Source organism: Notechis scutatus, chromosome 4 (genome assembly GCF_049901735.1).
Source record: "Notechis scutatus isolate UNSWTSFEM ecotype Mainland chromosome 4, rNotScu1.2, whole genome shotgun sequence".
Lineage (NCBI taxonomy): Eukaryota > Metazoa > Chordata > Lepidosauria > Squamata > Elapidae > Notechis > Notechis scutatus.
Genome location: NC_142012.1, coordinates 123047613 through 123060923, shown reverse-complemented (window position 1 = coordinate 123060923; position 13311 = coordinate 123047613). Strand labels below are relative to the sequence as shown.

The following is a 13311-nucleotide window of genomic DNA, read 5'->3' as shown; positions in this document are numbered from 1 at the left end:
TTGGGTCACGTCAAGCTTGCTGTGTTAAAGGCTTGCTTTTATAATTTGAAACTAAGGAACAATATTTAGCTTGATTCGCTTTGAGACTGCCTGGCTAGCATGATGTGTGTGACTACTGATCTGAGATTGTTACTTGAACAGGAAGTAGATCGCTGTCCACAAGAAGAAAGAAACTTGCGCAGCTTATCTTATCAGAAAACTAGATGGGTGATATACTCTTCACATCATTTATTTATCTCCTCCTTAAAAGCTTAATTCTACTGGTTGGTTTTCCAATATCTTAAACAGAATTTTCTTCAAAATTGAGTCATAGTTTACAATTTGTAGCTTCATCGTTGATTGCGCCAAAAATTTTAAAGCACATGGTAAGGCTGTCTGTCAGAAATTACAGCATTTCTAATATAAAAACTGTAATTTAAGCCATTGTTGCCTTTCTTGGTAATTAAATATTTGCTGTGCTGTGTGTTTGAGAAGTAGATAATATTGGTCTCTAATCTCTGAAAAAGAGGCTTTTGTTCTGCATAGCTGTTTGGGCTACAGTATCCCACACCAGACCTAGTTTTCTGGCACGATTCCAACCGTATGAAAATGTGACTTCAGACAGGTCCAAGGTTTTTTTTAAGGGCTGTGGTAATGACTAGTAACTGTACATCCCATACTGGGTGAAATTAGACATTTATTTCCTTATATGTTGTATATTTCATGTACCTGTATCAAATGGAGCATCTTAGCAGCTTTTAGCAGTAGTAGACTGTCTGTGCTCTAAGGCTATCATTGTAACATTCTTTTGATTTTATTAATAAAGAAAACAAGCACCTTATGGTTAGGAAGCTGTGTACTGTGCAACATTATTACAGCCCAGCAAGCTCTTGGATAATAGCTCAGTTAGAGAGCTTTTCCCACAAAGTATGTGTTAGCTTGTTGGACATTTTAGTATCTCAGGACAATCCCCCTTCTCGTAACGTTCTCCGCTTGGATCTGATCTCCACAGGGTGTCGTAGTCAATCTTCAGCACAGTTCTTAAGTGGAGACCAAGAACCCTGGGCCTTTAGAGGTGGTCTAGCAGGAGAGTTCCAGGTATCAATATGAATTCACAACTGAATGACATTGTCTTTGTTTGAGAAATCTTTTTTTTTTTTTTTTGCACATCGGAGGGCTGGAAGGCTTGGTCTGCCGAAGGCTTCCTGGTTCAAAACCCAAATAGCCTGATAGCTTGTTTTAAAATAATTTTCCTCCCATTTCTACAGTAATATCCCAGGAGATGCTGCCATTCCCACGCGCATGCGAAGCGCTGCGGCTTTAGTTGTACATTTCACATTGTTTCTTTGCAGGTCGCACAGCGTTTTTATCTGCGCCCGCAATTGCACAATGCGCGCCTGCTTGTCTTCCAGTGAGAACTCCATGAGCAAAGAGATTGTGATGCAATTGTAGTTAAGAACTCTTTCAAAGCAAACATTGGTTGCATACTTGACAAATCAATTGGAAAATCAGTTTTTAAAAGTTGTTTTTTTTCTGTGTTTGAATTTGCTCATGGATTTTTCAGGGGCTTACTTTCTTCCCCCTCACAGGTGCTCTCTGCGCACAGCCAATTGAGTCAGCACGTTGTTTTGGGTTAGTGTCTCTGGCCAGTTAACCCTCTTCAGACCAAACCTTTCCTCCTGACACATGGCTATCTTATGCTGAGAACATAGATGAGATTTGGCAAGATAATGCTAAAGCAAAAAATGAGTTTAATGTTAAGTGCTTGTAACAGTTGTGTATCTTAGACTTCTATTCAGATAAAATGGTCCTTACATTTGTAAAGCCTGCAAAATCCTATCTTCCTCTGGGGTGCCTGCAATACCAAAAGTTATCTTGGGAGTCTGCAGTGCGCACCCAAGAATGTATTGTCTCTTGCTTCTCACTTACATTAACTTTTTATTTTCACAGCGTTTGCTGCCTATTGAAGGAGCAAATGACCTCTTCTTTCAGCCCCCTCCTCTGACTCCTACTTCCAAAATCTACACCATCAGGCCCTATTTTCCAAAAGATGAGGTAACCTAAATTCTTTTGTGGTCTTATGCAAATTTGATTTTTGAGAGAACATCTTGATCTAGGAAATTGTTTCCTTTTTCAAGAGTCTTTTGAATGTCTGAGAAATGTATGGCTTTTATAGGAAAGAATATTATTGAAGTAAGTTTAAATGATTTTACTCAGGTTCATTGTAAATAACATGCAGCCCTGACATTATTTCTACCAACATTTTCCCAAATAGAATGTAGTTAGCTGGATGCTATTGTTTCTTTAAAAAATTGTAAGTATTCTTGATACTTTGGCTGATTGCCTTGATAAGATGCCTGAATCAGAGCTTCACATACCCCTGATACTTTGAAAGCTAAGTCTGAACTAATTTTCTGTTTTGTAATCTCAAATCAAATCAAAGAAGATGGGAGATTAATGTAATTAATATCCTTCCAATTCTGTCCAGTGTGTTTCATTGTTGAATGGGGTTTTGAAGAGTAATTTTTTTTTCGTATAAATCCAACTTAATTTATGTAACATTCTATTGTCAGTAGTTGCAATATCTGTGAAATATGAACTGTTATGGAACCTTGGTTCTAATAAATGAGCATGTCTGTTTAATATTGGAATAGTATGACTCCCAAAGAAGAATACATGTTACAAAGTTTAACATATTTTTTATGTATTGTGTCTTTAGGCATCAGTGTACAAGATTTGTAGAGAAATGTACGATGATGAAACTGATCAGCCTTTTCACAGTCAACCCGATCTAATCGGAGACAAGTATGCATTTGACAGAAATTTGATTGTATTGGCTACACATTCTATTTGTACAGCATTATATACCTCTTGCTATTAAAAAAAAGTAATACAATTCATTGTGTATTACATTTGCATTGTGAGATTTTTGCAGTTTTCACAACTATAGTGACATGGGGTTAACTAATTAATGATCATACATTACAAATGTTTAAGATTCCAGTTTCTGAAAGCAATGAAAAATCTCAGCAAAAAAACCCTAATTTTTTTGCTTTAAATCATGTATCTGACTATTGAGAAATAGTTATGGAGTTAGAAGAAAACAAATTTATATGACATGGACTATGAATACAATGTAAACATTTCTCCTGAAGTTAACAAACCTTGGATGACTTGCAAAGCCTAATACTGTAATTTATTTAGAGAGAACTATTTACTTGGCAATGCTAAGTTGAGGTGTGTGTGTGTGTGTGTATGTGTATGTATGTATGTATGTATGTATGTATGTATGTTATTCAGCTTTGTTCGGGTATTTTCCCACATCATTGTAGTTGTGCTTTTACAGTTGTAGCAACGTTTCGGCAGAATCTCATCTGCCATCATCGGGCTTCTGTAAGCGTTTGGTTCTAGGCAGACAAGACACACATAAAGAGTGAACTATGCACCCTGACTAAAGTACTGACAGCCAATGGCTTCCACAAAAGCAAAATCACCGGTTTGATTCACAAAAACACACTGAGACATAATGGAGACCTAGAAGATGAACAGACCTATGGAACAGCTGTCCTGCCCTACATAAGAGGTACTACAGACAAAATCAGTAAGATACTACACAGGCATCACATCAAGACTGCCTTCAAAACAGACAGAAATATAGCAGCCATCCTAAGAAACCCCAAAGATAAAATTGACCTGGAAAACCAAGGCATATATGAAGTCCACTGTGCATCATGCCCGGCCACATACATTGGACAGACCAATAGAGGAATAAGTACCCGCCTGGATGAACACAAAAATGCAGTAAAAAAGCTGGAACACACTTCCTCACTAATCCAACACATGAAAGCCACAGGTCATAGCATCAACTTCAATGGCACCAAAACCCTAGCCACTATAGAAAACCCCAGCCACAGAATTATCAGAGAAGCCATAGAGATTGAAAAAAGACCTGAAAGCATGAATAGAAGAGATGATTCCACCAGACTGTCAATCATTTGGAAGCCTGCACTCACAAACAAAAAAATCTCCACACCACTAGCCAGGCAAACACCTGGGCACAAACAGATCTCCCCTGATACCTCCAGCTCAAACACACCCCAACCAGGCACCCAGATGAAACCTAGCTTCCTAACAAATGAAAGCCGTCCATTTACTCGGAGCCAAGCTGCACTAAAAGCCTCCAATACAGGAACACAATGTTGCCAGCCAATCAAGACACACACACACACACACACACACACACACACACACACAAAAGCCACAAAACAGACAGAAGATATTAGAAACACCAATCAAGCAGAACACAGCACACTCCAAGACCAATAAACACAGACCAAGACTCCCAACCAATCAGGATGAAGAAAAAACCATTCTGGCACAGCAGTAGGCTAGCCCCAAATTTAAAACAAACAACTAAAAGTCTGACTCACAGACGAACACAATACAGAAGCCTGATGATGGTAGATGAGATTCTGCCGAAACGTTGCTACAACTTTAAAAGCACAACTATAATGACGTGGGAAAATACCCGAACAAAGCCGAATACCATACATGTAAGTACCCGCGAAAACTTAAGAAAGTGTGTGTGTGTGTGTGTGTGTAGAATGTTCCGTGCATGGAGCAACCAGTTTCAGGTGACCTATTTCTGGATTGAAATTTTTTGGTGCAGACATAGGCTCCAAATATCCATGTTCCATACAGAAACATTTTGGGGTTGGAAGAGGAGGATATAGGTAAGATTGTCGGCTGTGGTTAAAGGATGATGATAAAGGAAATTGTTGGGAATCAGGAAGGGAGTGTGTAAATTGGTTGGATATACCAACCTAGAATCCAGGAGTGGCACTTGCTAAATAGGTGGGGAAAGTAAGATGCTGGAAAGATAGGTAGTTGAACCTGTGCATGTGGCATACAGTAGGGAGTGGGGAATGGTTCTTGCTTTATTCATTTTGTAAGAGCCATCCAGATATATTTTTTTCAGAGAAAAAAATGATACCATTCTGAGTTTCAGATTGGCTAAGCAGTTCAGTCAAAACTTTGAAATACAGTGTTTTTCACATTTGAAACATTTTCCATGTCATGCAGGCCCCTGATTCATTGATGACCTTGCTAGGTCATCCTTGCTACTACATTAGTTTAACTTACAATATTAATTGATGAGTGGAAATGTAAAAGAGCCATGTTAGAAAATAAATTACCAAAGGGAGAGAGAAGGACTTGGTATGTGTGTATAGAGATATACAGGTCTTACTAAAATCAGTTTGATTTCTAAAATATAAACATATGAAAAAAAGTTGTTTCATTATTAGGCTACTTGGCTTAAGTAGGATTATTAGTTTTAGGCCCTAACTGAAGCCATTTGAGATTTGTCTCAACTAATACCTATTGCTTTGTTATTTTTCTGCTGGATGCTTTTCTTCAAGTGGAATGTCTTACTAGGATGGTATGTGTATCTTGTGATTATAATTGTTCAAATCCTCTATCACTATTCCACATCTGGAATTTAATATTAGAATGCTGAGATCAACAAAATATTGGTACTAAAGGCAGATATTTTATAAAAATTCACTCTTCAGAAATTTCTTTCATGTTACTGTAGTATTATAATTTAGGGGAAAGAGATTGTTCTGCTCTTCTTTAGTAGATCTAGCTTTACTGTTTTACTTGTCCTTTCCCTTTTCATGCTCGATCTAGAATTTCAAGTTTAAGAAGTGGCTAGTTCAAATTTGTTTTCTCACTGTCTAAGGTACCTATCTCCAAATGCTCTCTAAATCCACTTAGGTGTGGATTTTCATGAACTGATACGGCCCCATCTTCTCTTTTTGCCATTACCTCTAAGTTTTTTTCGAAACCTCCCATAAGATATTACCAGATCCTTTTAAGGTTTTAATATGCAGTTTCATTAGAAAGCACAACACACCCTACTGGCCTAACTAAATGTTTTAAGTTTGAATGTATTGTATAATATGCACAGTTTTTATTTATTTCATTTATTAATTCATATCTTCCAGGTTTTGTTCCCATGCATTATATAAGTGGTTTTGCTTTTCTGTAGATATGTTTTGCGGCTGTTGTCTATTATTTAATGTAGTTTTTGTGATTTGAAATTTTTGTTGCTTTCGGTCTCATTCACTACTCCTTTCCTCTCAGGTTGGTGGGTGGCTTGCTTTCCCTGAGTCCAGATTACTGCTTTGTTCTGGAAGATGAAGATGGCATCTGTGGTTATGCGCTGGGTACTGTTGATGTAACCCCTTTCATTAAGAAATGTAAAATTGCCTGGATTCCTTTCATGCAGGAGAAATATAGCAAGCCAAGCAGCGATAAGGAACTGTCAGAGGCTGAGGTTAGTCATGCCAGTTTATTGTATGATATGAACAAGTAATATGATACGTGTTTCAGTTCTATTTTAGTGGGAACAATGTATGCAGGTCCTCCTGTCCAGTGTTAAATTTTAGACTTACAGAGTTTATAAATGCATGTGATAAAAAGTTACTATACATCATTTGCATAATAATTCCATGGCTGCTCATGAAAACGGTGCCCATCAAGGTTATGAAAACTTTATAGCTTATGCCAGGGATGTCAAACTCAAGGCCCGCAGGCCAGATTTGCCTGTGATGTGGTCAGATCCTGCCTGTGGGGCCATCCTGGTCTACCCAGTGTGAAGAGGAAAGATCAGGCCGGCGTGGCGCCGGCCCAGTCTACCCAATGCAAAGAAGAAACATGCCAGCAGTTTGGGGAGTGGGGTCAAGCTGGCCATGTCCACCCAGTTGGTCATGCCCACCTGGCCCCCCAAGGCCAACTACAGTCCTGATGCGGCCCTCAATGGCCCTCAATGAAATTGAGTTTGACACCCCTGGCTTATGCTTTTGTGTGTGCATGCCTATGAGTGTTGAATATAGTTTTTAAAGATTTATGGCAATATTTGTAAAAAGATCTAGGAACCTCTTGACAAAACCTTTGTCTGACCATTTAACATAATATCCTTTTAAATTATTAAGACATTTATATTTAGACATCTGTATATGAGTATGTTTTAGATTAGTCATTTCATTATTAAACAACACCCATCTGCTGCACATATATCTCCCTCCCTCCCTTCCTTCCAACAAAATCATAAGAAAAAAACACTGAAAGAGAATAATGAGGAAGCAGTATTGAAATGCTCTGGAAAGGAAGTTGGGAATTAGAATGTATAACAAGAATATGAATACATAGGCAAAAGTAAACTTAAAACTTTAACAAAAAGTATTAAGCAAATCTTACTAGCAGCAACTGATGTTAAGGACATCCATATTCCATAACAATGCTGTCTGCAAGCATTTATGTCTTATGCTGCTTGCTTTGTTTTCAAGAGTTATTTTCCATTTTTATAAAGAAAATAAAATTCCTATCCATTCACAAGTAATTTATTCATAGGAAAAACATTCTACCTAGTGTAAATATTTTTCACTGGGAAGTTCTTGCTGTTTTTCTAGTCTTGAGCATTTAATTTAAAACATTAGATCAAATGAAGAAAGGGACATCTTAGCATTCATAGCATTTGGGTAGTTTAGCCTCTTTTCTATGTGGTTTGGTCAATATTTTGGGCTAACAAGATGCTATGACAGCCCTTGTTTAGCAGATGTACATAATGTTTCTAATGTATACTGTTAATAGTAAAAATATGTATTTGTATATTACAGAAAATCATGCTGAGCTTTCATGAGGAGCAAGAAGTTCTGCCAGAAACATTCCTTGCCAACTTCCCATCACTGATAAAGATGGAAATTCATAAAAAAGTGACAGATCCGAGCGTCGCTAAAAGCATGATGGCCTGTCTCCTCTCCTCTCTCAAGGCAAATGGTAAACTGCTTGTTGTTGCTTTTCAGGTTACTGGGGTTTAAGAGCAGTAACTACATTCTGCTGTAACTTTACACCAGTGGCCCCCAACCCCTGGGCCATGGCCCAATACCAGGCCGCAGCCTGTTCAGAACTGGGCCACACAAGTGGTGGGTGAGCACGTGAGTACATGGCAGCTTGGCCTTGTGCACGAAGCTCCCCTTGCTCAACTGATACAGAAAAGCATCAAAAAAGGTTGTGACTCTGCAAGTTGGAATTAATATACCATATCACCTTTGTATGTCTTGAGTAGCTTATGTTTAACTTTTTTTTTTCTTTAGCTTCTGAGGTCCACGATTTAATCCAATTTTATATGCCCAGGAAGTTTAAACTTTATGTTTTATATGAAACCCTGAAAAAAGTTCCAGAACAGTTTATAAGAGCTCCAGGCGTGCCTGAAGTAATTTTCTGGGTGCGAGGCAATTTCATGAAGACTAAAAAGCTGATCATTCTGCTGTGCATGATTGGAATTTGGATCAAACTATTGGACTCAATGTACAATGATCTATGCTGTTCTCTGTTCAGTCACCAGTTTAGATTCTCTCTGCTTCTACTCTCTTACCAAATGTCTTCCTTTGATTTTATTCATTTGCAAATCTCTTGTTTCCTCTTTTCTAGGCTCCCGTGGGGCTTTCTGTGAGGTGAGACCGGATGATAAAAGAATCCTGGAATTTTACAGCAAGCTGGGATGCTTTGAAATAGCCAAAATGGAAGGTTTTCCAAAAGATGTTGTTATTCTTGGAAGAAGTTTGTAAGGGATTTTTTTTAGTGAACCTGTTGAGACTGGAACCAACCAACAGTTGAGAGTAGTGAGCCCGAGTTTTGTTATTGTCTGCCCTTTCTATGTGCAGCAGTCAGCTGGCCTGACAGGAAAGAACCACCCCATTGTACTCTCCCTTATGCTGGCTGAAAACAGTTTGAAGAATGGTTACTGGTCATTTCCTGGTCTTACATGAAGTGCCAAGGGATACTGCATATGATGTAGCTTCAAGAGAAGATTCACAAGAATTCTCAGAGAAGGACTGGGGGCTTTTCCATCTCTGCATAACAGCAGAAAGGTCTATTCTTTTGTATCATGAAATGGGAAGCAACACGGAAGTGGGGTCCCTGTATAGAGAAACAGGGTACCTGTGTAGGTCATTTTATGAAAGTTATGAACAATAACTCATGGTTGTGTTGGCTGTTTTGCTTATTAGTAAGGAAATGCCCATCACCTTTAAAGAAAATTGATTAAGCTTTGTGCTTTGTAGGGATAAATTGTGCATTTGTCTGTGGCAAAGTCACTCAGTGGCAGAAATGTAAATTTCAGTGTGTAAATATATACATATATAGATATATAGATATATATAAACTTGCTGAATGCTGATGCTTTGTGTTTAATTGTTTTTGTAATTTTTTTTTGCTTTCCAAAGCAAAGCGGTATTGTTCTGAAACAGCACCTTCAAATTTCAAAAAAAATAGCAGAGGCTGAGGCTGATGTTGTTTCTGATCTAGCCTGCTATGTTTCATGCCCTTTACTAGAATGCCAGTTTGAAAGTTTTTTAAAAGTGTTGATCTACAGCAGGGGTGTCAAACTCTTTGTCATCATGGTGTCTTCACGTGATGTATCACAACTTTCCCCTTCGCTAAACTGGGCATGGGCATGGCCAATGCATGACGCAGGTGGCCCCGCGCACCACAAGTTTGATAGCCCTGACCTAGGGGGATCAATCCTTTAGAGAATGGATTTTCAGAAAATGGGTAAATATTGCTTCCTACCAAGAAGATGAAAACTTATTGACAGTCATTTCAGTGATAGCTACTGAGTTGCTCAGTGGGTGAATGGAAAAATATTACAACTTCAGCTACCCATTCTTCCCTGTTCAAACTCATTAAATCAGGGTCTTCAGGTCATACATATTTGTTACAGACTTCTGAGGGGAGGGATAACAAAAAGCACATTTTATATATTATTTAAATGTTAACCTAATTTTAATAATCACTGTCTGTTCCAAACATTTAAGGTTTTTACTGCAATCTGACAAACTGTATGTAGAAGGAATGATGAATGCACTTCTTTTGTTCTAAGAAGCTGTTAGCCAACATAATGTGTTTTTATTTTCACCTACTACAGTAAATTATTTTTTGTTTCCTTTGAAACTTTTTTTTAGTAAAGATGGAAATCGAACTGATTCTGTTTTAAAAGAAACTTTGAAACTTCATATACTTTTTAAATGGCATTTTACTGCCATTTTAGTTTGCATCGATTTCCTAGAAGCTAGTATTTGGCCTTAGTTATAATTGCTTATTAACATTTGATTTTCACTGAATGAAAAGCAGAACATTTCAGCTGCAGAAAATACATTTCATTTGAGGACAAAACAATGGACAAAAGGACTTCCATAGGTTTTTTTATGCTTTTGAGTGAATGCTAACTAGTCACTTCATTTGGTTTTAATTAGTGTTTATGTGTATACAGTACTGTAGTTGGATTTATTGCAATTTTGTGGGGAGAGGGCACCTGGATTTTTATACTGTTAGCAAATATAAATTTATCACTGTTATAAGTTAATTCTGTGCATCTTGAAAGTTTGAGTCAGTTGCTTGCTCTGAGTGTATAAAGTATAGCACTGACACAACTTTCAGAGTTACGGTATCAGTTTTCATTGCATACAGTTGGAATGCAATTTTCATGACTGTCTTTAGATCTGCTGTATCTGTAGCAAAACAACAGACTGTAAAATTGTATTTGGAAACCATGTGAAAAATAGAATAAATTGCAAAGTCAATGTAAAGGCATGTTTTGGTATAATGTTAGAGAATGAGGAAAATTAGTGGAGAATAATAATTTTCCTGTTGTGTTTTATAACTCTCTAATGAATGTATGATAGCAATGGATAGTTCATATTTTGGCTCCACTGTGCAGGTTTGGATATAGCAAATCTCTCTTGTGTTCATTTTTCTTGGCTGTGCTTTGCTGTAAATACAGGTGGACATTACTAAAAGCTACTGAAGTAGGTGTTTATTCTTATTGAGATTTCACAAATAATATCTTCTAATTTAAAGGAGATGAGTAATTCCGGGTAATAATGGCCTTTTATCACTATATATGATCAAGGCCACTTCTGACAGCAGGAGTGTGTAATTCGTACCCCTCTAAAGCCCTAAGAAAAACTCCAGGGATCCATCAATTAGCAATTTTCAATGTGACAGAATTAAAAATGAGAGTAATGGTGTTATCTGTTTTATTGAATTAAATGAAAGTGAATTCTACTTTTTCTTTGCTCCAAATAATATAGACCCTAGTCTACCGATAGGAGAAAATATTGTAGTTCAGGATTGAACTGTGGGGTCCTTGGTGCTTGTTGAGCTTGGTTGCTTCCTTGCAGACTTTTCATTACCAAACTAGGTAACATCATCAGTGCTAGTAGTTATGATGCCTAGTTTGGTAATGTCTGCAAGAAAGCAATCAAGTTCAGGGATCCTGGTGGTCAAAACCTAATCATAACTTTTTATTGAAATTTGTAATTTGCCCGATAGTTCTAGATAGTTGAAAGAAAAATAAAGGAAGTGGGGGGAGCTGTGTAGTGACCTGATATTTAATACTAGTCTTATCCTTTTGATTCCATTTTAGTTGATAAGTTTTTAAACCCTTGAATTCCATAATTATTTAGATAAGAGAGAGAAACAATTTTCATATAACATGTCTGGATTATTTTTTTAATTCATTTTAGAATTAAGTATTTTAGCATGACGAATGAAATATTTAATGAGTAAATTTTATTGTAGGTTAAATTTCTATTCAGATAGTAGAAATGTGTTACATATGAATTAACATTTGTGATATATACAGTATCATTTTGGGGTCATTTCTGTCCTGCAGTACAGTGGACAGTGTGGTGAACTTCAATACTTCACAATGCAAGTCAGTTTATTAGCCTACACTGATTGGGAATTATGGAAATTATCGCCTTAACACATCCAGATACCTGGCTTAGTCATTTAAGTAAGGATTCCGAAGGCATCAAACTGAAATTTCATTTGCCTCCTTGTTTGGATCCCAGGTATGCGCAGTTTTCCAGATTTAGCTGTTTTATATATCATACTTTTTATCTCTCAATTTCATACTGTTTAAACAGAAAAGCCCTTTTTTAAAAAAAGATTGCCTTCCTGGACTTCATAAAGGTTGGGAATACTATTAACCAGATTGTGTAAAATTGAAACTGTCATGTCGCTCTTTTGTCATTTGTCTTGACTTTTCTTGTTTTATATTTTTAGTTCTTATTTCTAAGTTTAATAAAATATTTGACTTCAACTTGGGATTGAATAGATATTTCTTATCGGCCCAAGTATTTACTCCTTGAATGTCTTCCTTCTATGCTACAGGTCTGGACCAAGGAAGATACTAGAAAACTAGATTTAGATCACAATGTAGTGCCAGAAATGAGATAGTAATTATTGTCTTCAGTTGAGGGTTAGTCCAAGCATTTTAACATGCTTTTCAACGCAGAGTAGAAAGTTTAAAACTAATGAGCCTCCCTATTACAGTCATGATGGTCATAAAGCAGATCATCCCTGAGCAATCCGATTTTATAACCTTTAATTTGTGGCAGTCATTAAAACACCATGGTCGTTAAGTGAATCATGACTGCGATGGACATTTCTGATGAAAATCAGCATTTATTTACTTCTAGTTTTTAGCAAAAAAAATTGCATTCAATTAATGGTTGTTAAGCAAATGCATTGTTTGCTATGAGATGTTTTTGCTGAAAATGAGAAGTAAATGCTGGTTTTTGGCAGAAAAGTAAACCGCAGTCGTGTCACTGTGTAACACTCTAAATAGCTACAGGTGTGGGCTTGTTGCTGAGTGCCTGAAATGCAGTCATGACTGGGGTGGGGTGGGAGTGTCAGCGGCTGTTAGAACTTTGGAACCAGGTCATAAAAAACGGTCATTAGTTGAGGACTGCCATTGTGACAGTGAAGAATGAGTTCTGTTCCTTAAATTCGGTCTTTAATCCTAATTTGTATTTTAGTCAACGGCTTAATTTAATGTACCTGTACTGTGTATCAGGGATGAATAACAACGAAGTTGTTTATAAAGTTTTTTGTAAAGTTTGAACTTACAACATTTATAAGTTACAAGTTTTTTTAATAGGTTTTATACCTTAAAACTGAGTTGCGTGGGAGACACATTTCCAGCAAGGACACCTTTATTAAATTCACAGTCTTCAGAGAAAGATTTAAGGGATTTTAGAAGTTTGAATAAAATGACACGGACATAAAATTGCAATTGTGATCTCTGTGTTAATGTCTTATTTTTAAAACAACAAAGAATTCTGATGAAGAGTTTGAGGGGAAGAGAAGAGAACAAACAGATATAAAATAAATGTATTCCAAATATTAACAACTTGGACAAATTCAAGGATTTCTGTACCAACAGACAGGGCAGCCTGAGAAAGGAGGCAATATCTGTGG

The 13311-nt window shown here is 37.0% G+C and overlaps 1 protein-coding gene across 1 annotated transcript in view; it reads left to right on the top strand.

Moving 5' to 3' along the window:
• Positions 1-12151, top strand: part of OGA (O-GlcNAcase) — a 35813-nt gene extending 23662 nt beyond the window's left edge. The window contains exons 11-16 of the mRNA XM_026671193.2: positions 992-1077; positions 1930-2034; positions 2699-2784; positions 6127-6319; positions 7662-7821; positions 8476-12151. Coding sequence (XP_026526978.1) covers positions 992-1077; positions 1930-2034; positions 2699-2784; positions 6127-6319; positions 7662-7821; positions 8476-8612 — 767 coding nt within the window. The 3' untranslated portion in view covers positions 8613-12151. The remainder of the gene's footprint in view (positions 1-991; positions 1078-1929; positions 2035-2698; positions 2785-6126; positions 6320-7661; positions 7822-8475) is intronic.
• The last annotated feature ends 1160 nt before the right edge of the window (positions 12152-13311 follow it).